At 35.1% G+C, this 27,434-nt stretch overlaps 1 protein-coding gene and 3 long non-coding RNA genes across 4 annotated transcripts; 1 reads left to right on the top strand and 3 right to left on the bottom strand.

Moving 5' to 3' along the window:
• Positions 1-244: 244 nt before the first annotated feature.
• LOC128207688 (uncharacterized) lies at positions 245-2,524 on the bottom strand. Its single transcript, XR_008256751.1, has 3 exons — positions 2,371-2,524; positions 1,951-2,064; positions 245-351 (listed from the first exon to the last, which is right to left on the bottom strand). It is a non-coding gene; the product is annotated as an uncharacterized LOC128207688 (long non-coding RNA).
• Positions 2,525-3,212: 688 nt separating this feature from the next.
• Positions 3,213-4,947, bottom strand: LOC128207685 (uncharacterized). The gene is made up of 3 exons (XR_008256750.1): positions 4,820-4,947; positions 4,400-4,513; positions 3,213-3,248 (listed from the first exon to the last, which is right to left on the bottom strand). It is a non-coding gene; the product is annotated as an uncharacterized LOC128207685 (long non-coding RNA).
• Positions 4,948-7,002: 2,055 nt separating this feature from the next.
• On the bottom strand, positions 7,003-13,133 carry LOC128209659 (uncharacterized). The gene is made up of 6 exons (XM_052913794.1): positions 12,873-13,133; positions 12,595-12,705; positions 10,404-10,581; positions 9,991-10,055; positions 9,659-9,753; positions 7,003-8,645 (listed from the first exon to the last, which is right to left on the bottom strand). Exons 3-6 carry the CDS (start codon positions 10,461-10,463, stop codon positions 8,518-8,520), a joined length of 348 nt encoding a protein of 115 aa, XP_052769754.1. The 5' UTR covers positions 10,464-10,581; positions 12,595-12,705; positions 12,873-13,133; the 3' UTR covers positions 7,003-8,517.
• A 1,145-nt stretch (positions 13,134-14,278) lies between these two features.
• LOC128207507 (uncharacterized) lies at positions 14,279-19,718 on the top strand. The gene is made up of 3 exons (XR_008256720.1): positions 14,279-14,477; positions 15,233-15,327; positions 16,245-19,718. It is a non-coding gene; the product is annotated as an uncharacterized LOC128207507 (long non-coding RNA).
• The last annotated feature ends 7,716 nt before the right edge of the window (positions 19,719-27,434 follow it).

Consider the following 27,434-nt stretch of genomic DNA (forward strand, 5'->3'; position numbering starts at 1 on the left):
TTGCTTAAAAGAGCTAACAAAATGTGTGAATAGATGCACAATACAGACCAAAGACTGATACAAGTCAGCAGTTTCATTAGAAAATAATATTATTATCAAAGCCACATCAAAAATGATTGACAACATGAAAGAAATTCATTTAGGAATGGAACAAACAGTCTCAATGGGCTTTTATGACCAAACTGTCTCACTTTGAACTTCAGTTTGGATACCATTTTCTAATATATTATCTTGAAGTACTTACAAATTACAGCATGTTGGCAAACACCAAGTACAGCTTGGCCTCTGGTGGGCAGCTTGGTGGGGGGGGAGGGGGGGTCTTCAACAGACAGTTCCTCCTGGGTCTGCTTCCTATGTTAAAAAAATCCCTCCATTTATACTTTGGAATTGAAAGTGAGGCTTTCATTCATTAGTTACCATCATTTGGAACTATTTCCAAACATTAAATTGAAAGTGAAAGTAGTTTTTTTTAAAAATGTCAAAAATATATAAGAAAATTATATATTATTAATTTATATTATGTAATATAAGATTTTCACATTTCATACTCAAACACCAATATTCTATGGCTAAGCACTGTCAACTGGCCAAATTTCAACCAGATAGCTGTATAAATTAAGAATTTATAACAATTTAAAATAGGCCACCCCTCCAAAAGCTTCCTCTATATCAGGCGTGAGACCACAGTTATTTTTACTATATGTTTCATATAGACACTAACCTGGCTTTTGACTTTATACACACCCCAATTGAAAAACAAGGACATGGCATCTCTAGAACAATTCAAGACACAAAATATAATCACAAGAAAACACCATGTTGACCATTGACCCGACTGTCAAAATTGAGTTCAAATACATAACCCTTCCGCCAGGGAGTCAATCGGCTACAAACAACTAATATTCAGACTTCCACAAGCTATGATTTTTCCAATATTTACATTGAAAACTATCAATTTCTGCAATAGAGTGTCAAATTCAGTCAAGTTCTCTGCAAAAAGAACATTTTTTGCTTCTTTTTCATTCAATTTTAATAAAATATTGATACTTGAACACAAGCACTCTTTGTTTCTGTATTCACATCCGGATCTTGGTCAACGGGGGGCAGATAACTGTGGTCTTGAGCCAAGCAACATTTTTTCAGAAACAGACTTCAAAACTCCTATAGTTCAGCTTCAGGCTATATGCAACACATACTGAAAGTTTGGCAATGATATATCAAACACTAAATGAATGAGACAAGTATTAGCACCTGTGGTATTTTCATAAAAAGCAGAAACAGCCATTTCCCTCAAATGTTAAGCTGCAAACCTTTGAAGAGCCATTATTTCCTTATGCATTGGAATAATTTGACCAAGTAAAGTTTTCCTTGTAGCTTTTAATGGTGTCTATAGAACAGCACCACAAAACTGGCCTGCCTACTCTTTTAAGATTTTTTTCTAAGCAAAATAAGGTTTTTCCACTTCATCGGCTTAGTGTTTTATATAAAAAATGACATAGAGCCAAACTGAAATGCCTCAACTTGTCAAAATTTTGCTTTTCTGGTCCACTTATATACAAAGGTAACTGTCCAGTTTAACACAAGAAATTTAGTGATCATGTGTTAATAGACAGTCTAAACAACACTATATGCCAAATTGTTGGCTTCCGGGACAAATGGCGCAACAAAGGAAATGGCAAAAAACACACCAAAACTTAAAGATTCATGACAACTGCTAGTGTTTTCATGTATGAGGTGGCTGCATGATGTAGAAAATGCAGAGATAGCATTATTATGCCCATTTTTAAAAAAAATTACTTTAAGAATCTGTTTTGAAGGCTAGATTTGGCATTAAATTCAGAGTACAGCACTTCACTATTGTCTATAAGATGCGTATTTACACCTGATTTGCTATAAATCTCACTCATTGGAATCATTTACACACAAACAAGTACTACAGAGTTGACTAACATCTTCATTCTTCTGAAATATTGGATTCAGAGCTGCATCTCCTGGATTCAGATTGCAGGACTACCGCCTGGGGAAAAGGCCGCAGCTAACTGGAGCTTATTGGCACATCATGATCTGCAAGCAAGACACAAAAGCAATGTTTTACACAAATAAAACTATCTGCCACTACTGTTAAAGTTTGAAAAGGGCCTGTAAACACTCATTTGAGGCATACACAACCTTTAATATAGTCATAAATGTGATAAATATGCAGAAAAGTTCATGAATTCAAAGATTTTCAGGACAAATTTAATAGAATATATAGTCTTTTGGACATTTTGCAATCAGTTTTTAACAACTCAAAGGTAAATCTCATCTTATTGAGTACCCAGATGCATTTTGCAAGCATTCAAACCAGACATGCTTAGAATTTCTTCTTACTTGGAGATGGTATTCCTTTCTTGAAAATCCTTGCCGAGAGCCGGTATGGAAAACCACACGAGACCACAGTTTTACCAGCACTGGTTCTTGTCCTTGAAAATTCCTCTGTGGCTACAGCAACCAGGCTGGCTATTAAAATAAGCAATAAATTAGGGTTTTTAAAACATTTATACTGTATTAAGGTTGTGTTTTTTAATGCATTAAGGGAAAAGGCTCTATTCTTTATGAAAACTGCTCACTTTTTATTTATTTTGCCTTGAGAAATGTCAAGTTTTTCAATGAATAAACTGAATAAATGAATGAATTAATGAATATATATGAATGATTGATAGAATGAATTAATGAAAGGTGGCATTATTTCTTTAAAATTGGGATCTCATAGTGTTGCTGTGATTGTTAAAGTATATGTTTTCTTGTCCATAAGCTGAAAATCATATGTACACTAAATAAAACATCATTCTGCATCCTATGTGCAGTAAGTTTTGTTTAATTGCTTATAGAATTTGCAATTATTGTAATGTTTGCTTAAAAGAGCAAACAAAATGTGTGAATAGATGCACAATACAGACCAAAGACTGATACAAGTCAGCAGTTTCATTAGAAAATAATATTATTATCAAAGCCACATCAGAAATGATTGACAACATGAAAGAAATTCATTTAGGAATGGAACAAACAGTCTCAATGGGCTTTTATGACCAAACTGTCTCACTTTGAACTTCAGTTTGGATACCATTTTCTAATATATTATCTTGAAGTACTTACAAATTACAGCATGTTGGCAAACACCAAGTACAGCTTGGCCTCTGGTGGGCAGCTTGGTGGGGGGGGGAGGGGGGGGAGGGTCTTCAACAGACAGTTCCTCCTGGGTCTGCTTCCTATGTTAAAAAAATCCCTCCATTTATACTTTGGAATTGAAAGTGAGGCTTTCATTCATTAGTTACCATCATTTGGAACTATTTCCAAACATTAAATTGAAAGTGAAAGTAGTTTTTTTTAAAAATGTCAAAAATATATAAGAAAATTATATATTATTAATTTATATTATGTAATATAAGATTTTCACATTTCATACTCAAACACCAATATTCTATGGCTAAGCACTGTCAACTGGCCAAATTTCAACCAGATAGCTGTATAAATTAAGAATTTATAACAATTTAAAATAGGCCACCCCTCCAAAAGCTTCCTCTATATTTAAGCAACATTTTTTCAGAAACAGACTTCAAAACTCCTATAGTTCAGCTTCAGGTTATATGCAACACATACTGAAAGTTTGGCAATGATATATCAAACACTAAATGAATGAGACAAGTATTAGCACCTGTGGTATTTTCATAAAAAGCAGAAACAGCCATTTCCCTCAAATGTTAAGCCGCAAACCTTTGAAGAGCCATTATTTCCTTATGCATTGGAATAATTTGACCAAGTAAAGTTTTCCTTGTAGCTTTTAATGGTGTCTATAGAACAGCACCACAAAACTGGCCTGCCTACTCTTTTAAGATTTTTTTCTAAGCAAAATAAGGTTTTTCCACTTCATCGGCTTAGTGTTTTATATAAAAAATGACATAGAGCCAAACTGAAATGCCTCAACTTGTCAAAATTTTGCTTTTCTGGTCCACTTATATACAAAGGTAACAGAACTGTCCAGTTTAACACAAGAAATTTAGTGATCATGTGTTAATAGACAGTCTAAACGACACTATATGCCAAATTGTTGGCTTCCGGGGCAAATGGCGCAACAAAGGAAATGGCAAAAAACACACCAAAACTTAAAGATTCATGACAACTGCTAGTGTTTTCATGTATGAGGTGGCTGCATGATGTAGAAAATGCAGAGATAGCATTATTATGCCCATTTTTAAAAAAAAATTACTTTAAGAATCTGTTTTGAAGGCTAGATTTGGCATTAAATTCAGAGTACAGCACTTCACTATTGTCTATAAGATGCTTATTTACACCTGATTTGCTATAAATCTCACTCATTGGAATCATTTACACACAAACAAGTACTACAGAGTTGACTAACATCTTCATTCTTCTGAAATATTGGATTCAGAGCTGCATCTCCTGGATTCAGATTGCAGGACTACCGCCTGGGGAAAAGGCCGCAGCTAACTGGAGCTTATTGGCACATCATGATCTGCAAGCAAGACACAAAAGCAATGTTTTACACAAATAAAACTATCTGCCACTACTGTTAAAGTTTGAAAAGGGCCTGTAAACACTCATTTGAGGCATACACAACCTTTAATATAGTCATAAATGTGATAAATATGCAGAAAAGTTCATGAATTCAAAGATTTTCAGGACAAATTTAATAGAATATATAGTCTTTTGGACATTTTGCAATCAGTTTTTAACAACTCAAAGGTAAATCTCATCTTATTGAGTACCCAGATGCATTTTGCAAGCATTCAAACCAGACATGCTTAGAATTTCTTCTTACTTGGAGATGGTATTCCTTTCTTGAAAATCCTTGCCGAGAGCCGGTATGGAAAACCACACGAGACCACAGTTTTACCAGCACTGGTTCTTGTCCTTGAAAATTCCTCTGTGGCTACAGCAACCAGGCTGGCTATTAAAATAAGCAATAAATTAGGGGTTTTAAAACATTTATACTGTATTAAGGTTGTGTTTTTTAATGCATTAAGGGAAAAGGCTCTATTCTTTATGAAAACTGCTCACTTTTTATTTATTTTGCCTTGAGAAATGTCAAGTTTTTCAATGAATAAACTGAATAAATGAATGAATTAATGAATATATATGAATGATTGATAGAATGAATTAATGAAAGGTGGCATTATTTCTTTAAAATTGGGATCTCATTGTGTTGCTGTGATTGTTAAAGTATATGTTTTCTTGTCCATAAGCTGAAAATCATATGTACACTAAATAAAACATCATTCTGCATCCTATGTGCAGTAAGTTTTGTTTAATTGCTTATAGAATTTGCAATTATTGTAATGTTTGCTTAAAAGAGCAAACAAAATGTGTGAATAGATGCACAATACAGACCAAAGACTGATACAAGTCAGCAGTTTCATTAGAAAATAATATTATTATCAAAGCCACATCAAAAATGATTGACAACATGAAAGAAATTCATTTAGGAATGGAACAAACAGTCTCAATGGGCTTTTATGACCAAACTGTCTCACTTTGAACTTCAGTTTGGATACCATTTTCTAATATATTATCTTGAAGTACTTATAAATTACAGCATGTTGGCAAACACCAAGTACAGCTTGGCCTCTGGTGGGCAGCTTGGTGGGGGGGGGGGGGGGGGGTCTTCAACAGACAGTTCCTCCTGGGTCTGCTTCCTATGTTAAAAAAATCCCTCCATTTATACTTTGGAATTGAAAGTGAGGCTTTCATTCATTAGTTACCATCATTTGGAACTATTTCCAAACATTAAATTGAAAGTGAAAGTAGTTTTTTTTAAAAATGTCAAAAATATATAAGAAAATTATATATTATTAATTTATATTATGTAATATAAGATTTTCACATTTCATACTCAAACACCAATATTCTATGGCTAAGCACTGTCAACTGGCCAAATTTCAACCAGATAGCTGTATAAATTAAGAATTTATAACAATTTAAAATAGGCCACCCCTCCAAAAGCTTCCTCTATATCAGGCGTGAGACCACAGTTATTTTTACTATATGTTTCATATAGACACTAACCTGGCTTTTGACTTTATACACACCCCAATTGAAAAACAAGGACATGGCATCTCTAGAACAATTCAAGACACAAAATATAATCACAAGAAAACACCATGTTGACCATTGACCCGACTGTCAAAATTGAGTTCAAATACATAACCCTTCCGCCAGGGAGTCAATCGGCTACAAACAACTAATATTCAGACTTCCACAAGCTATGATTTTTCCAATATTTACATTGAAAACTATCAATTTCTGCAATAGAGTGTCAAATTCAGTCAAGTTCTCTGCAAAAAGAACATTTTTTGCTTCTTTTTCATTCAATTTTAATAAAATATTGATACTTGAACACAAGCACTCTTTGTTTCTGTATTCACATCCGCATCTTGGTCAACGTGGGGCAGATAACTGTGGTCTTGAGCCATTGGACTTTTTCCTTTTTTTGGCACCAACCAAATTACTTGCTAGAATAAATCCGGCCTCCAAGCTTTACTAGAATAAGGGCCAGTTTTATTAAACTTCGTACGAAGTCTGTTTTGCTCACGAACTTTCCCAGCAAACAAAAGACGTTGTACCGACGTTGTATAGACGTTGGACCCCGACGTTGGATTTTGGTTGGATTTGAAAGTTTTTTAGACGTCTTTTTTCCGACGTCGTATAGACGTCGGGGGTCCGACCATTTTCCAACCCTTTTCCAACGTGAATCCAACCTTTTCCCTACCTAAATCCAACCCTTTTCCAACGTGAATCCAACCTTTTCCCAACCAAAATCCAACCCTTTTCCAACGTGAATCCAACCTAAATCCAACCATTTAATAATTAAATTCTTATTTTGGAATTTTACCGGAACCTGAATCGGAGAACATCCAGTTTTTATGCAGGATGAATTATGCAACCTGGTAGACAATGACTCATAAAATAAAACAACAAGCTACGAAATCAATTTTATTATGCTTGCATGGTATTCGTTATTAAATTACACACATGATAAAACTTTTACAATTTTTTAACATATCGTTTTGCAGACATTACGACACTATTGCATACAGTAAATTCTCTCTAAACCAGACACTCTGGATATATGAATGTTGTCATGTGCTATAGCTCCATGTGGACAGAAAACGTCTGTATGTGTGCAAGCCTGCAATAACGCAGCTATCACCTGCACTTACAGAAAATAGACATCGTTTGTTAAAAGTGTAGGGTTAGAGAGGTTTTACATAAAAAGATAAACAATGGATGTCAGTATGTAGATGATCATCTTTTCCAACAATTATTTGACAAATGTTATGCGTCTCTATGAGATGAGTTAATGTACAATAAACATCAGTTCGACAAATGAAAACATTTATGTAAGTATCGAAAAGATAAATGCATGACCATTATTTGTTATCTGATTTTTAGTTTAGCCACTGCTAGCCACTCAATGCCTATATGCACCTGAACTCTGAACCATATCAATCAGATAATAAACAACCTTGAATCATTTATTGGTCCTTAAGTTACTTTCTTAATTCATTAAAGTATGGATATGAATGACAACACAGTGGAATAGTTGAAATTTGAAAAAAAAAACATTGAAGTCCCAGATCAAATCAATCAATTCTACACATTAATGCTGTTGCAAACAATGTCGTTCGCTTCAAATATTCACTTGTTTACAAATGCAACCAAGTTGCAAACAGTTTGATTCTCAAACAAGACGTATTGTTTAAGTCATATCTTAGAATATCTACATCCAAATCATTTATTTGTTTTATATTTATACAATAGAAATTTGCAATGAAATAACCAGCATTATTGTACAAATGTATGTCTCTTCCATAAAAACGAAGTGTCATTTCGATCTAGTTATGGTGGACAAGTTACCATATAAATTGATTCGTGTAATTTGCATATGGACTAGTATGCCCAAGTTCACAAACTTATATTCAACAATCAGTTAAAATTGAATGGTTACACTATAGGCAAGACAAAAATCAAAATAAAAAGGAAGTTTTTATCTTTGTTCACAAAAATGTTGTAAACAAAGACAACAAATTCCATTTAAACTTGATTAAAACCAGCAAATAAGCAGATATTTAAAATTGTTTGTGAAATATAGCCTAAACAGGGTACAATTCAAGAAAAGGAGATGTCATGCAAAACCAGCACTGTCACCCACTACAATTCAAAGTACATTATTTAACAACTGCAGTACCCTGTGCTTAGCTCAAAGATGCTATTTGATTGACCCTCTAAACAATATAAGCTTAAAATATATACATAGGACACAGGTGCCCCCATTTCCACTTTGTCAAATCATCATATTTTGCAAAACTAAGGACCATCGCAGCATAAATATTATGTGCCATTTGATGAAAATACACAGTGGCAGTAGTTCATACCCTTAATAATAAAGCCATGAAGTCTCACAGACATACATACAAATGTAAATCTATATCACCCCTTTTAGTGGTGGGGGCATACAAATTAGGGAGTAGTTTTCTTGCGTCCGCCTCCACCCCGACGATCTGGGGCATACTTCAAACAAGTCTGGACTGCCAACATCACCTCATGCTCCGTCATGCCCTCTTTCACCTTTGTTTTCATAGCACTGGCTGAAAAAATAATTATAGGCGAGGGTTATAATTCATTATTTAAACAGCTTTTATGGATATTTAGCATGTTTGCTATGCAATCAGATAGGAACTAGTTCAGCGGACACATTTTAAATGAAGCATATGAACTTTGTCTCATCAGTTAGCATGGGTATCACTCAATATACTAGTCTACGTACTAAAGTGTAAACATTAAAGGCCCATATCAGTACAGAACAGAGATGCAGCGGTTGTTCTGGGTCCATAATTAAATGTTCAAAACAATACACAGCCAAAATCTAAAGTTAATATTCAAGTTATTTGTTTTCACAAGTTTGCAGTTACAGTCAGTGAGACAAACAGTTTGGATTACAGACCAGACACGGAGTTACTTGCTTTCTCACCTGCCTGAACCAAACTGTTTGCAAATGTCATCACAGCTAGATTTGCTCTTTGCATTCTAAATATTATTACACCTGTTATTCTACAGTAACTAACTCTTTTGAAGAATGGTTTACATCAGCCTCTCTTTTAAATCTTTCGATGAAGGAAAAGTCTGTATCTATATATATATATATATCAACAGGATATACTATATAAATTGACCATCTATCAACTCATTTTATTGACCCTTCTCGTACTTAAACCATTTAAATACATCATTTACCAATAATTTGGATCCAGATGAGATGCTGATTTATTCAGTGACTCAATTGAATCAAATCTGTTTGACACATATTTTTCTAAACCAATTTCTGACATTTTAATTTGAATTGAGAAATTTTAATATAACAATAGAATATATTATTAATCTTGTTTTGATAGTACTGCATCATACTGCATCGCTGGTTGTAGTTTCTCTTGGTAATGTTTTGTTTATTTAATAAAATGATGCTGTGAACTTATTTTCTATTCATATAAGTATTGCAACTTCTATTACTACCACCACACTATCACAAAATCTTACATATTTATGTTTATAATTTGAAATACTGTTTAACAGTATTTTATCAAATGAATAAAATCATATTTACCAATCACAATTCCACAAATAGCAGAGGATTTGAAGGAAAGTTTATTGTTGTTGCCCTTCATGTTAAACAGGGAGATCAGCTCATTGGACATCAATCTGAAAACACATAATCCAACTAAGTTAAACGAAAGCCCATAATGAAATAAGCGCAGCTTGCATTTATGACCACGGTACAACAAACAAGACTTAAAATAGCAAGTTCATTTAATATTGTTCGAATCTTTTTATATACACAATTGTTTTGCTAACATATTATTTACTTTAATTTGAACAGTATTTAGCTTAGTTCATTAAATAGCATTACTAAATTAGAATTTCTGCTCGATAACTTACTTTTCCAGGATGTTCTTCACGTTGTCCCTCACGTTAACACCTCCAATGGCCGAGAGAGCCTGCACCTGGAACAACATTTAAAAATATCAACATTTGCTAAATCAATGTAGATATTGATAAATAAAATATTGATGATCAATCAGTTGCATTTAAGGGCAACATATAAAAATTATTACTCTCATCCAATAAATTAATTACCACTTGCTGGTGTATAAAATACACTAATACAAGACACATTTTGATTTTCTGAATTCTCATTAAGGGCAAAACAAAACAGACGGGGGTTATATCAGGGCTCCTGGTAAAAGGAGTGAATCTCTGTAATATATTATCAGTTTAACTAATTTATAAAGCAATGTTTTGTCTCAATTGTATGTGCAGCAGCAGTTAAGTGTATCTTAATTTGTATTCACCATTTTGTGTCTTTCATCTGGTATTTTAATCCTCTCCACCAGTCCCATGTAATCCTCCATTGTAGCGGCCTGGGAGCGATCCTCATCGGCACCATCTCATCGACCTTTCTTTCTCGTTTGAGGGACAGGATGTCGTTCCTCATGTCCGCCAAAAGGAACAGAACACGTCTCTGAAATCCTACCAAAAAATGTTTGTTTTTTAAAACAAAAAAACAAAAACCTTTTCCCAATCAAGTCCTCAATCAAAGAAGCTAAGATTAATTAAAAATGTGTTATATAAGATATATTTTACTTTTGTTTGTTTATGTTGGGTTTTACGTCACTTCGACAGTATTGCAGTCATTGCGCAATGTCCGGCTAAACCAAGTGGAGGAAGACCCCAGAAACCCGTCTGAGTTGCACAGACAGACAACTGGGTAGAACCACTGACTTATCGCAAGCCAGCCGGAAGGCTTCCTCACATAAAAAAATCTCACCCCTTGCGAGGCTCCAACCCACAGCGGTGAGGGACCAAGGGATTTCAAGTCGGAGACTCCAACCTCTCGGCCACATTTACTTGCTACAATCCTAATATCTCCTAAACAATACAATTCATAGATGGAAATTACTATTCACAGTGATCATGCAAATAAGGTTTCTTATTCGCACAGATGCCACGATATGAAAATTCTGACCACGAGATGGCACAATTCAGACCCCATATTTACAAAATCATTTTTTTTTATTTGAATACACATAATTTATTTGCATCTCTATTATTGCAACCTATCTTTTCTAAAACAATGAGTAAATGCGTTAATTTTCACCACTTTAGTGAGTTTTCATAAGTTGGCGTAAATTTGAACAGTAAACTTGTGCAAAATAATGTAAATAACTGACCGGCGCCCTTTCGGAATAATTTCACACCTGCCTCGGATTATGTAATTTTGAGTAGGCTATAAAACACACGCATAACTACGTAAATTGTCCAATAATTATAAAACAGCGTTTTTTGCGTGATCGCAATCAAGCACTTGAGAGAATAGATTATCATTATGTTATTTACACATAGTAAACTTATTGACAGCTTAGCTTTAAACTTATCGATGATATGTAAATAATGCAAATGTGACCAGTGATTTTATACTTTATGTTTGCTTTGACAAATGTTATACAATATTATATAGCTTGAAAGACACTAGTCATATGCCGTGTGTTCTACATTCTCCAATTCACAAATTTAAAGATGTAACACGTGATCAAACGCCGCACTGTCAACAATGCAATTGACCATGATGTATACAAGCATTGCATTTATATATACTGATATTTGCTTGATGCAAGTGTCATTTATAAATATAGCTAAGCAGAAAATGTATCTTCAAAATCGTACCACCTTTTAGTTAAAACTTTATTACGGTGCATGTTATTTATAAATCTTCATCCAAAATGTCATGTTTGCATGCAAATCTTTACATTCAATATATAAAGATAAAAAGACAGTTGGTAAGATTTGTCTCATCTCTTGGTCCGAATTGTCCCGACACCGTGTTACATGGGGTTGAACAACTGACAACCCATTTTGTTAATAAATATCAAGTTGACATATATCATGCCGACTGTTTATATTGTTTATGCAATTCGTCCAAGATATTTTGACCAGTAATCACAACAATATTATAGTCTTGGGGGCTAAAACTAATCTTTTTAGATAATTTCTAGCAAAATGTATATGGTTTTCCATAATCTAGGCACTGACCCGTAATCTGTTGTTTAAACAACACAAATACACATATTTCGATCACTCATCTGTACTGACACTATGACAATATCGTTTGATGTTCTGCATTTAGCCGTTAATGTAGTTAGTTGTTGTTAATGGGGTGGGTGGGGAACAATGTTAATACAGTAACAGTTATTGCAAGTTCCAGATAAGCTAAATATTAACTGGGATATTATGAGATCGATTGTGAATATGTTACCAAACACTACATTTTGACGAGTCATCATATTTATTATTAATATACAATACCAAAGAATGATCACAAAATAAAGGGTTTGATGAGAAATCAGATTGTCTGAAACAGAATTACGTAGCTTATCCGGAGCTTTGAATTTTAATAATGCAAGACATTTTCATGCATTCAGGTACGGTAATTACATTCTTGTTTTGCAATATTCATAAAACGAAGTCAATATATCACGAGCATACCTTTTCGAGTTGGTTTATTCTGCTTTTAACCACTAAACGCTGTGTTGTTTTCGAATCCTTTGTCCGTTTGCCTTCTGTCGGTTGAAATGGCCGCCAATTTCACTTGCAAAGCTAGGTACACACGAAGTTTCGAAATTTAAGATTTTGTTTCGCCAAAAATATCAATACAATTACAAAGCCGATGATTAATGCAGAAAGTTCAACGGGTATAAATCTTGCGATTTAGTACTGCTAAAACGTATAAAACTAAACTAAACCGAATCCGCAAATGCGTCTACTTAAGATAGCTCCAATGAATCATTCGGAACTCCTCGGCCATTTTTTCAAAAACAACCTCGGATGTATATGGACGGTTTACATACTTAAAAAGTGGTACGTTTAAGTCCGCTGCAAATAGATCGCGTAGTAATCTTATTTAGTAGTTAAAATTTATGACTTAACTCTTGGGAATCGTAATTATGTTTGCAATAATACACTTCACTGGCAATCAATTTAAACTGAGAGCAATGAATACAACTCTTAAACAGTACATTTAATTAATGCTTTTATTCAAAAAAATACGGACTACTTCAACAGATATACCGGCATACATCCGAGGTTGTTTTTGAAAAAATGGCCGAGGAGCTCCGAATGCCAATGAATAACGGCGCCACCTAGTGGGTTTCTTATGCGCGGAAGGGGCGTAACTTTTCTTAAATATGATATGTGCTAAAAATATACCAAAAAAACATCGCAGTCTGGTTTTCAACGAGTGTGTACGACAAAGTATGATTATATTAGAGGAATGTAGACTTATACATTTCCGACCTGAATCCGACGTCGGTACAACGTCGTAATCCGACGGTGTATCGACGTCGGGATTATGTCGTCGGATAGACGTTGGATTTAGGTCGCCGACGTCGCGACCAAAATCCAACGTTAATCCAACGTCGTACCGACGTCGCGTGTTTGCTGGGTTGTACGATGTATCTCAGGCTGTTTAGCCGTTTTATTAAGAATTTCGTACGAACAAGCACCTGTTTCTTCGTAGATATACGAAAATTTCTACGAAAGCTCTTAGGGTGGCGTACGAACTTCGTAGACTAAAGAATGGCCGCCACAACAACAGAAATATTCTATATTGGCGATCTTTCATTTATTATGGCGTATTTTAACAAAACAACTGCAAATTTCAAGACAGAAGACGACTCTGTGGAATCTGCAACCCGGTGAGTAAATAAACAAATAGTTAAGACGCCGTTTTGACTAAATTAATGTATACAAAAAATAAAAATTACTAATTAATAAAACTGAGTTAAGAGTGGATTTCACTTCTCGAAAACTGGATTTCACCTCGATTTCCGATCTATTTTCGAAAAATTGCTCTAACTTCTTGATTTTTTGACCAATTTCAATAAAATTTGAAATATAAACCCTTTATGAGGCACTTTCTAATAAATATACAAAAACAGAAAATTATTTATTAAAATTAATGAATTATGAGTGGATTTCACTTATCGGAATCTGGATTTCACCTCGATTTCCGATCTATTTTTGGAAAAAAAAATGAAAAATTGCTCTAACTTCATTATTTTTTGACCAATTTCAATAAAATTTGAAATATAAACCCTTCATGAGGCACTTTCTAATATGTATATAAAAAAATTAAATGATTAATTAAAATAACTGTGTTCTGAGTGGATTTCACGTTTTGAGTGGATTCACGTGAAATCCACTGGATTCCTGTATCACCCCGCACCCAATTTTCAGGGGACGCAACCTCGCGCCAACTGTCAAAATGTTTTTCAAAACAAAATGCTCTTATTTCGATGCATTTCAAGAGTTTTGTTGTGATAAGAACACTGGAATATAGACTGAAATACTATCCAACCATTAGACTCATGGTATTTGAATTTTACGGTGTTTTAAGTAAAACAAACAAGCTAAAAACAGACTGATTTTATGACAGTGTTTACACTGATCTGTCATCTGTCAAAGTTTTTATAATTTTTAAATAACTTGCTTTGACTTATATTTACAAGATTATCATGTCTCTAATAGTGTTCAGAAATTCTAAATCAACATTGAAGCTTATAAATTTAAAAGTTGCCTGGGGGTGGGGATGCGGGTGGGTGGGATGGGTCAGAAAGTATTTTTTTTTAAATATCCAGAGCAGCCAGAAGGTAAGCATAAGCTCTATTGGTCACAGTTGGGAGACTTGTTTGTCCCAAACTACATTTTTTTTCAATTTTCTTGCCGTTCTGAAAACATTGCAGCTAGTAATGGGACTTGGACTGGGGACTCCCTGTTTGCAAGTTTGTGCTCTATCAACTTGGCTCACAGGCCCTTAGAACTTAAAATAACTTAAAGCTTGCAGTTGAATTGTTCAATCAGCTCGACAAACTGTTCCTGATAACTTAATTTGCAAACAATCTGACCTTTGTGGGTTAGTACTGGGACACACTCATGAATGGTATAATATTAGTACGGTAAACCTGGGTGCAAAAGTGGGACAGGTTCAGATCTTGAACCCCATGACTGATGACTACTTGAGCTCAAGCAATGGCTTTATTAAAACAGAAACCACCTTGCATTTAAAGAAAAATGTCAACCATATTTTAAGCTTCAGAAAGAAAACAGCCTGTTTATAAATAAATAGATTATTCATTTTTTATTTCATATCCTGACATGGATCCAAGATGCTGGTAACTAGGCGGGACGGATTGTTACACAGAACTGCAGGTTTCTGGATGGGTAACTAAATTTCCATATTTCCAGTTTACTCGTGTTATTTATAAGCAAGATAAAAGTAAATACACCACAAGAGCGAATCAAGTGGAAATCGTGCATTATGTATGTATTTACAGTCAGTTTGTAGCATATTTTTTTTACCAAATCTCAATTTAATACAAACTTTTAAGCTTATCATGCATATAGTTTGATGCACATTCTATAATTATAATATTAAAGATGTGCAGCATATATATGGAATGATCCACATCACTGGATACTGTATATATGTAACATTGCATGTGAAAATGCATAGCAACAAGTGATATAAGACTGCTGAAAAAATCACATTGCAAGTTTTCATATTTACCAGTATTTTCAAAAATTGATGTTTTATGCATTTTTCAAAAACATTAATTTGCGACAGAAATATGAAAAACTGTGATAAAGTCTTTTGTCAGCATTCTTGTATCGCTGGTTTTCAGATGTTTACACAAAATTTGCTCATTCCTGGACAAAAGATAAAATATTATTAAAACTGTTAATCTGTAGGAGTGCAGCCTTAAAGAAAACAAATGAAATAAACAGGGTTTTTAATGATTTCTAGCAGATAAGTCTGTTGTCAAAGAACCAAATTCAAGGTATCATTATAGCCGTCTGTCATGTCAGAGACAGTACACTAATTTTATTGTATTATATTTGTATATGATGTATAGGTCCTAATTATTAGGTCTATAAATCCGGCTTTAAGTGATTTTGAGTTGTGCCCTTTATTTAAATGAGAAAACAACTGGTGTTTTATTATACGTATTTTACAAGTGGCTCTGTGAAATATTCTGTGACTGTTAGGAGGTGTAAATTTAAAATATTTTGTATATGTACTCAATTTTTTTTATCATTGTTTTTTTTTGCTCTTAAATAATTTTTGTTTTTCATTTCAGAGACTCAGCGCCATGTCACAAATACTTCAGAAGCTTGAATGAAAGTTACCGAAAGAGCAATAGACTTTCCAATCTCTACAAAATTCATCTTAACTGTTTTTCAAGGTGATACTTGAGACTACCAAAGACTTTTCAAGGACAGAATTCACAAAACAGTTTATGCCACCATCTCATATCAAAGGATTGTGCTTGAGTTGAACAGCCTTCAAACAGAAACTGCTTCAACACCTTCAATGGATTCATTCTGATTCAGTTTACCCTTGCTGTGATCTGAGCAACTATTTACATCCATTCAACATTGTAAATTGTTTAAACTTGAAAATTCTGTCTTCGTGCAACTCACATGAATCTATTTACTGTGGACTTTGATGTTGACTCTATACAGGAAGAAGAGACCATCTTTATACATGCTGGCATATCCTTTAAAAAGGAAACAAATATTATAACCAACATACTACACTGTTATGTCATCCAAGGACTCAGCTACTGACTCAATTTATAAATACTTCAAAGAAAAAATATCCCTGTCAATGTAATTACTGCTGTGCATAATAAGACATTTTTTAATATGCGCCCCTTCGAAGAAGAGGGGTATATTGCTTTGCACATGTCGGTCGGTCAGTCGGTACTGTCTACCGTCTGTAAACCAAAGCTTGTCCGAGTGATAACTCAACAATTCCTGGACGTATGGTCATCAAACTTGACATGAAGGTTGGGCCAGACCAGTAGATGACTTTAGGGCTCATCGGGTCAAAGGTCAAGGTCAAAGTGACCTTGAATGGTAAATTAATTTTAAAGCTTGTCCGAGTGATAACTCAACAATGCCTAGACCTTTCGTCATCTCGTCATCAAACTTGATATGGAAGTTGGGCCTCACCAGTAGATGACCCCTATTGGTTTTGGGGATCATCGAGCCAAAGATCAAGGTCACAGTGACGTTGAATGGTAAAAGGTTGTCCAAGTGATAAATCAACAATGCCTGCCCCCATGGCCCTCAAACTTGACTCGGAGGTTGGGCCTTACCAGCAGATGACCCCTATTGATTTTAGGGGTCAAAGGTCAAGGTCAAAGTGATCTTGAAAGCAAACTCGACAATTCCTGGACCAATCATGCCATTCAGTCTGAATGGTCATCAAACTTGACATAAAGGTTGGGCCTGACCAGTAGATGACCCCTCTTGACTTTGAGGCTCATCAAGCCAAGGTCAAGGTCACAATAATCTTTAATGCAAAAAAGATAACAAATCCTCTCTCAGGGATATCTCAACAATGCCTGAACCTATGATCATCAAACTTGACATGGAAGTTGGTCCTGACAAGGAGATGACGCTTATTGATTTTAGGAGTCATTGGGTCAAAGGTCAAGTTCACAGTGACCTTGAATGCGAAAATGTTTCGAGTGATAACTTGACAATGCCTGTACCCATGGCCCTCAAACCTGACTTGGAGTTGTGTCTGGCCTGTAGATGAGTCCCTTTCATTTTAGGGGTCATCGGGTCAAACGTCAAGGTCACAATGACATTGATTGAAAAAAGCTTGTCTGTGTGATAACATGTCAATGCCTGAACCCATGTCCCTCAAACTTGACATTTAGATTTTTGTAGACCAGCTGATGACTCATATGGATTTTGAGGTCATAGAGTCAAAGGTCATGGTCATAACACACTCTATCCTCACACTTTGAATGGTCATAATCTTAAAACTGCCTCAACGGCATCCAATGTCAGTGACTAATCAGCTGTCATTTCGGTCCATGCTTATTTCATTCAATTGTTCATATAATCCTGACAACATGGCGCTCAGGTGGGGGCATAATGTTTGACAAACATCTCTTGTTAATACTTGGCTCATTTCTTACATGTAGCTGTAACATTTTGGGCAACTTCTCAATTATTTTGTTTAAGACATTTTTCATCCAGCTCATCTAAGCCTAAGTTAGTGTTCATGTTAACTTTTATGACTGCCTGTTTATTGTACTTTTTATAAATTATTTTTAATGACTTTTTCAAGAACCATTTGGCTAAGTATGTCTCCTCCTGAAATAGACTAATTATGCCCCCACAAAGTGGCGGCATATAGGGTTGCCCTTGTCCGTACGTACGTCTGTCTGTCTGTACGTACGTACGTCCCGAAGACTGTTTCCGATCTAATTCTTGAAAACCGTTTGTCCAATCCTCACCAAACTTTAAACACATGTTTGTGACCATAATATCTTGATCAAGTTCGATAGTCATGGAAATCGCTTTAGTCATTTAGGAGTTACGGCCCTTTTTTGCCAAAAATACTTCAAAAATATATGTTTCCAATCTAATTCTTGAAAAGTATGTGTCCAATCCTCACCAAACTTTACATACATGATTGTGACCATAATATCTTGATCAAGTTCGATAGCCATGGAAATCGCTTTTGTCATTTAGGAGTTACGGCCCTTTATTTGCAAAAAAAGACTTGAAAAATACGTCCCGAAGATTGTTTCCGATCTAATTCTTGAAAACTGTTTGTCCAATCCTCACCAAACTTTTAACACATGTTTGTGACCATAATACCTTGATCAAGTTCGATAGCCATGGAAATCGCTTTAATCATTTAGGAGTTAGGGCCCTTTATTTCCCAACAATACTTAAAAAATATCTTATCCGATCTAATTTTTGAAAAGGATTTGCCCTTGTGCAGATTATCCTGAATAATCATTATGGCTTATTTTCTGTGACAAAAAATCGAAGTGGGGGCATCCGTGTCCTATGGACACATTTCTAGTTTTTTTAGCTGTAGTTGTCTGTCTGTCCGTCTGTAACAAATTGTGTCTGCTCCATGTCTCTTTAACCTTTTGAAGGATTTGATATAACTTCCCACAAATGTACATCATATTGAGAGGAAGGGTTTATTATTATAACTGTTGAGCAGTTTTTGAACTTGACTGTATTATATCTTGCATTTACCTCAAGCTGTTAAGTGAACAATATAACATTGACCAATACAAGGAACTAAACCTTCTAGGTCACCAGTTTGGAATAAAGTAATACTTAAAGTTCATATTTCCATAAGAATCTGCTCATATACAGTTTAAATAGCTTATACAAGTATATCATTTTAACATAACATCAGATCCTCCACTGTTTTATGTTTGCAACATTTTTTTTTAAACTTTGATTTATATATCATGACTTTTATGAACAAATACCAAACAGCATCTCACAGATCTATACTCATTTGGGCAGAATTTTGTAAATCCAAGCATTGTCAATTGATATTCAATGCTTTTTGGCAAATTGGGGCATTTTCTGTCACATTAAAATCAATATTAACAATAAATCTCCAACTTCAATATTCTTATATTTTTGTGCCCATTCTTTGCCAATTATTTGTTTGTCTATTGATATACATGTATTTTTATTCATACTCTTTTTCAAAATAACGAATTAATAAAATGTTTGTTACATTTTATTTGTTCATAACTTATTTAATATAACAAAAAGATGACTGCATTTTGTTTTATTTCACATCATGATCACTCATAGAGCAAGACTTGAAGAAATATAGTGATATAGCCATAGGTGTTTGACTTTCTCCTACGCAAGAGGGCATGTGTGAATCCCGAGTTGGAAAACACAGTTCAAAGGTCAGTTGATTTATCCTGATTGCAGGCAAAGAGAAACACTCTATGATGGGCACCTGTAAAATAGAAGATACATAAAACGTGAAAGTTGTTAGTAAAATAAAAAAAGAAATGGTCTAACATTTTTTTCAAATACAATTCTTGATAATATTTCTTGTAAAAGTACACATTTATCTTAAGAGAAAAAAAACATTACAGTACAAATTTGTTTTTTAAAAGCCATTTCTCATATTCAAATGAAATGCCAGCCTTGACAGTGATATTTTGTATTAAGATTACATATATTGGTAAAATATCGGTAGTTTGCAAGAAGCAGTAGCAAGTATTTTCTTATTTAATACTATGTTATAATGGCAATTGCATCTGTTTTTGAAAGACTGGGTCTAATAACACTAAAAATATAATAATAATCCTACTCCCCGATTACTGTTTGCATAGTTTTTGCAATAGTTGGTTTAATCATACGCCGAGATATACAGTCATACCCAATGCTTTTCAGTGCTGCAACACTGCATCTCAGATGACTGAGCATTTCTTTCAAAAGATTGCCTGCAATGAAAAACTTAATAAATCATATCAATAACAAACAAAGAGGATACTGTAATTGACAATAGGTCTATCTATTTGTATACTGGTTAGTATATAGAATTGTATATTAAAACATATTTGAGTGTGTAAACTTACATACCTTAAGGAAACAGTTCAAATAATATTCGCTAACTAAACTCTTTCTTAAATTTGTACTTCCGGGGTTTTCAATCGAATAGAACAAAGAATTAACGAACGTAATAGTACATTTACCTTTTGGGATGTGATTATTTAACATGTTAACGCCATAACAATTATTATACACAATACAAGGGATAAGAAATGAATATAGTTGGTATAGAAATGTGTCATAACCTGAAAACATTGCAATGTGACACAGGAAACAGCTGTTTAAACGGGTCAAACCATGCCGTAACAACCGTAGTCGACAAAACGTTACCACCCACTGTATTTATCAAAATAATTAGTAAATGTCTATTTTGATTATTCGAAAAGCGAAGCAGATCAAGTCACTATTTGCGATTTTTTTTAGTATACTCACATCTACGGTTTGTTTACATTTTCGTCCGATCCTTCCCCATTTTGAAGAGTAATTACGTACGAAAGCGTTAATAAAACGGTCGCAGAAATCTTCGCATTCAACTTCGTACGAAGTGATCGCTTGCTTAACATGCATTCATAAAAAATAGTCATGCGTGACGAAAGTTGGCTCTTGAAATAACCAAACTGTCAACAGATGATAACAACGACACGATTTTAAAACCAGGCAGCTCTCCCTGTATATTTTTCTGCACATACATAATTTTGAAAAATGAATGCGCCCAGTGTGGGGAAAAGCATATTCTTCAATCGACATCTTAGTTTGGTATCATAACTTTAAAGATAAAAAGTTATTGAATATATTGTGGCTCTGGAGGCAATGTTTACAAATAAATGTGTTGAATTTATCCTCATTTTTTTCGTATTTTCTCGGCAAATATGGCATATCTCTGCATGTTGTAATCGTACTTTTATATATATATTCCTATCTTCCAAATGTCATGGTTATTACTCGACTGTACACGTTTCCTAGCCGTTTTTTGTACATTAACCCCCTATTTTGTTTAGTGCAAGCACATTAACCCCATTTTGGTGACAACGCAAACAACCTTCTGCATCATTTCAGTTTCTCCAACTGTTCATGATGTGCTGTAAATTTATCAACATACCTTTGACTAACTATAATTGTATGTGTTTACGATTTGTCGGAAACTGCTTTCCGTCGGAAACTGCTTCTCAACCAGTAGCTAAAAAGTAATACAACATAAATTATTCTACAATAACGTACCTAGATGATCATTCAAAACATTGTTTTGATGATATCCGTAACGATTAATACATAATAAAAAAGGATACTTTTATAATTATGAGATTCTCTAATGATCACGAGTCGTTCAGTTTGGTATGTCATGTGTATCATAATTTGATATCAACAACCTTTATCATTCAGAAACGGCAATTAAACCATGGCTCGGTCCGGTTTAGAAGTTTAGAGCACTTTTTTTTTAAAGTGAACCAAGCAAAATCAAAACATGTACAGTAAGTCACACAGAGCACAATAATGAAATTATACCAAAGACATCGTTAAGGCGATCGTTAGCTGATTTTGGTAGTACGACCAAAATTACCGATCCACACCGTTTCAGAGACACAACATGCACCTGCTTTATCGTTAATTTTGCTCGTAAACCTACGACCGGTAAGAGGCACTCGTTAACTTAACGATCAAGATGGCGGATGAAGATTTTCTCCATATCAAAGTATACTTTTACTTTTTATCAACATTTGAGAGTTTAATATTGCGTGTAGCATGTTCGCTGGTGTGGAATTTTCAAACTATGTCTAAAAATAGCTGAAAACAGTATGAACATGTTCTATTTCCGCGGTTCTGTCAAAAAATAACTGGAAGAAAGAACTTTGCAAATACAATACAGACATTGCATACCCAATGCAGCTATTACGTTGGGGTTACTAGCGGGTGTAACACGGTTTTCACTTCTTTTCAACAAACACTAAAGTAAAAAGTTTATGTTATCATTAAGAAATACCAAAATAAAGATTAATATGTAAATACAAACTATTAAACATGGCTGGAAAAAGAAAGGGAAAGAAAAAGAAGATTAACAAATCAAAATCCCGTTCACCTCCACCATCCCCAAGAAACATTGAGGAAACCATTTGCTGTGCTTGCCTGAAAATAGAACCTCCAGACCAGATTCGACGTTTCCCAGACAGACCCTGGATTCAGTGTGATATATGTAATCAGTGGTGGCATCTTGAATGTTCTTATCTACGGATAGAAGACCTGTACAAAATAGATAAACACAAAATACTCTTCCCATGTGCATTGTGTGTAGTTGAACACTCTCATTGGATAAGATTTGTTAAATCAAATACACAAAAAGAAGATAATCAGCAAAAGAGCCAGGCTGATGTAAGTATTCAAACGATACGATTCCAGCTCCTGAACTTATCTCTCTTCAGCAGTCAGAAGTATCTACATCAAGCAGAAAAGACAATAGTACGGCATCAATAAAGCACAAACCCGATCAAACAAACAAAGAACCAGCAACTTTTAAAGAGGACCTCAGTAAAAACTGCCTCATCATTGATGGTATCTCGTCACCTTCAAAATTCAAAGATAGTAGAATCATACGCGAAGAGATTGCAAAACAGAAAAAAGTGAATGTTAGGCTAGCATATCCCCTATCTAGAGGTGGGATAGCAATTCACACACAAAACAAAGAAGATAAGGAGAAACTTCTTCAAGACTGGCCAGAAGGATCATTTTCTACGGGAAAAGGAAAATTGGCTGTACATGATACCCGTCCCAAACCAGCTTGTGTACTAAAAAACGTGGGCACCAACATAAAAGAAACTGATATCCACAGACAAATTGTTCTGCAAACAGGAATACAGGCACCTTACAGAAGATTGAGATACAGAGACACAAATAAACCTTTACCTATAGTTGTTGTTAGCTGTGCTTCATTCCAGGATCAACAAACGCTTTTCAAAAGCCGAATCATTATTCAGGACAGGCAAGTCAGCGTTCATCCGTATCGCAGCAAACGGAATATCCCAACCAGGTGCTACAATTGTCAAAGATTTGGTCATATCGCAGCATCCTGCAAATCAGATCCCTGCTGTGAAAATTGCTTAAGTAACCACTCAGGAAAGTGCAGGAATGCTAAGCATTGCGTAAATTGCAAAGGAGATCACTCATTAGGGTACATAGGGTGTCAAGCATTTATCAGCTTGAAACATCAACTGCAACAACGACAGTAGCATTTAATTTAGATATTAAATACTACAAAGTACAATGAAGATTGCTCAAGCTAACATAAGATCAATAAACACATCTTTCAGTTTTATTGAAAATGTAGTAAAATCACAAAACATCAAAAATTTTGCAATATCAGAAATATGGCATCCTGAAGTTGATATCAAAGATACAATAAAGAAAAGATGGCACTGGGTAGCTAGTGAAAGAAGAATCATACAAGGAGGTGGAGTCGCACTGATGATTGACAAGAGTATAAAAAATATTTGAAAGAAAAGATCTAAGATCATGTGATGTAGAGGCGGTTTGGTGTGAGGTCTTCCATGAAAAATGCAACTTCCTCATATGCTCTATATACATACCCCCATCAAATGAACTTATGCTTAAAAAGTTTACGGAGATAATAGATCAAGCACAAGGGTTTGGAACGCCGTTAATAATACTTGGAGATTTTAATGCTTCACACAAATTTTGGTACGGCAAAAAAGACAATAAACTGGGCATAACACTTCATACATACCTACAAGGAACTCAATTAATGGTCTTAAACAATCAGACACCCACTAGAAATGACAAAGTGATTGACTTATCTATAGTAACTGGCTCCCTGTCACAGAACATCAGTAACTGGAAAGTACAAGAAGAAGCTTACTTAAACACAGATCATAAACTCATAACATTTCAACTGGGTGAAAAAGAGACCTGGAAAGCTGAAGAAAGATGGGATTTTAAAAATGCCAATTGGTTAACCTGGGAAAAAGAAACTTCAGAGAGATTACAGTCATGGATTGAACAACAAACAAACTCAAGTGTGGATGTAATGTATGCATCTCTAGTAGAGACTCTTCTCAGCTGTGCAGAAAATGTGATACCTAAGAATAAGATTTGTCCACATAGCAAAGGTTATTGGTCACCTGAATTAAATGAGCCCAACAAAAAGTTCAAACAGGCAAAAAGAAAATTCCAGGTAAGGTCAGATCCGGCTAATGAACGTGCAGTTAGTATTTCAAGACAGGCATTCCAGGAAGCTATAGAAAAGGCAAAAACTGCATACCTTGACCTACTGACACATGAGCTGGATCCTAGGAAACCAGAGAAGTTTTGGAAAATAATAAACAAACATAGAAGTGATGAATCCAAGTGTGCAGTCCAGCCTATTGTTAAGAAGACTTATCCTTAGCAGTATCTGATGTGGAGATTTTTCAGGAAATGAAACAAAAATATGGTTTAAAGAAACACTCGAAGCGAAAGAAAAGTGCCATACACATTACTACCAAATTGAAAATCAAGTTGAAACCATTGAAAATGATGAAATAATGTCTCTGGTGAGAGATCCACACACAATGGAAAATTCAGACATAACACTTGATGAAGTAGAATCGGTATTAAAAGAATTTGACAAGAACAGTGCACCATGTCCAGAAGAGAGAATTTTCGGGGTAATGTTGAAAAATTGTGGCGAAATGCTAAGCAAAAGTCTGCTTTTCTTGTTCCAAAGATGCTGGGAGAGAGGTGAACTGCCAGGCGGTTTTAAAACAGACCCAAAAATTATGCTACCAAAGCCTGTAAAAGAAAACTACAATACAGTTAAATCATACAGACCTATAACATTAGAAAGCATCATTGGAAAATTACTTGAAAAAAATATAAAAAAGAGACTCACATGGAAACTTGAAACAGAACATGCAGTGCCAAAATATCAGAATGCATATAGGAAAAATAAGTCTTGTACGCAATCCCTACTACGTATTGTACAAAGCATACAGGAAAACAACAATAAGGGTGAAAAATCAGCATTGGTCATCATGGACTATGAATCATGCTTTGAAAGAGTTTGGAGGGCTGGTCTACTCCAAAAGGCATCCAACAGCAACATTCGTGGAAGACTTTGGATATACATGAAGGAGTTCATAACCGACAGAAAATATTACCTAAAGGTAAATGACCACAAGTCTCTGTTAATCATTTCTAAGGTAGGCATTCTACAGGGGTCTGTTCTGAGCCCAACACTCTGCAACCTCTACACAAGGGACAGCATGGACGGAGTGACCGGACATCATACAGAATTTGCAGATGATGCCAGCATATGGAACAGTGACAAGTCAATTGAAAACGCCATTGAAAAAACAAATGAAGACCTTCATAAGATTAATATATGGTGTGATCAATGGAACATGAGCATAGCCTCTGAAAAAAACTAAGGCAATCCTATTCAAAACTGACATTGAACCCTTTAAGAAGTTGGTTTTCAATAATATTCCCATTGAGCTGGTTCAAAACAAAAAATTGCTAGGGGTAACCATAGACAACAACTTGTCATTCAACACCCACATTCATGAGAAGTCAATGGCTGGCTACAGGGCACTAAAAGGACTTGATTGTTTCACAAGTAAATACAGAGGTTGCACACAGACTACATATATGAAACTCTACAAAACCTTGGTCTTGCCAATTTTGGACTTTGGCTTACCTGTACTGGTCACTCAAACTGACCAATGCATACGCGCATTTGAACCGGTCCAACGCAGCGCCATGTTAAAAGCTAGTGGATGTTTACCAAGTACAAGCACAGAATCATTGGAACTATAAACAAATACCCTACCAATGAACATTCACATTAAGTTGAGACAAGCAGAGGAACTGGTCAGAATTGTAGCCAAAAGAGATGAAGACCCACTGAAAGAAGACTTTAACAAGTGGATGTCAAATAGGTCAAGTTTTAGAGGGAAACCTACAACATTTGCGCTTCTAATGTGCCGCTACACAGAACTCAAAGACAAAATCAAGCTAGAAATATAGAGAAGGAATTTGAGTACAACGTGAAGTACATTGGTCTTTCTAGGACACGCGAAAAGGTTAACTCCGAACACTGTGGATAAGGAAACCCAGACAGCAAATATAGCACACATACTAGATGCTACATCTGGAGGAGACATCCTAGTGTTTACAGACGGCTCTTCACTGGGTAACCCAGGCCCTACCGGTGCGGGTGCTGCCATCTATCTTGAAGGATACAAGACAAATCCAGTTTTGTTAAATAAGGGCGTGTCAAAACTTGGCAATAACTTTTCTGGCGAAATGGCGGGTATTGAACTTTCACTGGACTTCCTAACAGCTACAACACCACAAAGAAAAAACATTCACATATTCACAGACTGCCAGGGAGCAATATCAACAGCATTTTCAAGAGAGATTCCCAAGAACAAAATTGAAACCGTTTTTAACATTAAAACATATGTAACAAGTTTAGAGGACAATGGCAATACACTCCATGTGCACTGGATACCTGGCCATAAAAACATAGAGGGAAATGAGCTGGCTGACGAGCAGGCAAAAAAAAGGGGCTAAGAAGGCAGTAGAATTTGATGAAGCAGAATTCGATGATGAAAAGAAAGATGCAGGTGAAGTCATGCAAGTGATGAAAAGAAAAGCAATTAAAGAAAAATGGTCAGCACAATACCGTAACTCTGAGAGGTCTTCCGCCATACATGACATCTTTGTCACACCCGGGGTAAGAAACTGCGTTGGTGAAAAGAAAAGAAAAAGTTTCAGCCAAATCAACCAACTCCTAAGTGGTCACACCCGGCTAAAAGATCACTGGGCAAAACAGACACCAGACCAAACAGACAACTGTTGCAGTGTCTGCCAAGTTCCTGAAACCGTATACCACTTCTTATTCTACTGTAAAAAGTATGATGAAGCTA

This window comes from Mya arenaria, chromosome 11 (assembly GCF_026914265.1).
Source record: "Mya arenaria isolate MELC-2E11 chromosome 11, ASM2691426v1".
Taxonomy (NCBI): Eukaryota; Metazoa; Mollusca; class Bivalvia; order Myida; family Myidae; genus Mya; species Mya arenaria.

Bases quoted from the DNA above. Each gene is read 5' to 3' on its own strand.
- LOC128209659 (XM_052913794.1), bottom strand. From the start codon at position 10,463: ATGGAGGATTACATGGGACTGGTGGAGAGGATTAAAATACCAGATGAA. The intron at 10,056-10,403 runs GTGAATACAAAT...ATGTTGTTCCAG, and splicing joins CAGATGAAAGACACAAAATG to GTGCAGGCTCTCTCGGCCAT. The intron at 8,646-9,658 runs GTAAATATGATT...TTATTTTTTCAG, and splicing joins TATTTGTGGAATTGTGATTG to CCAGTGCTATGAAAACAAAG.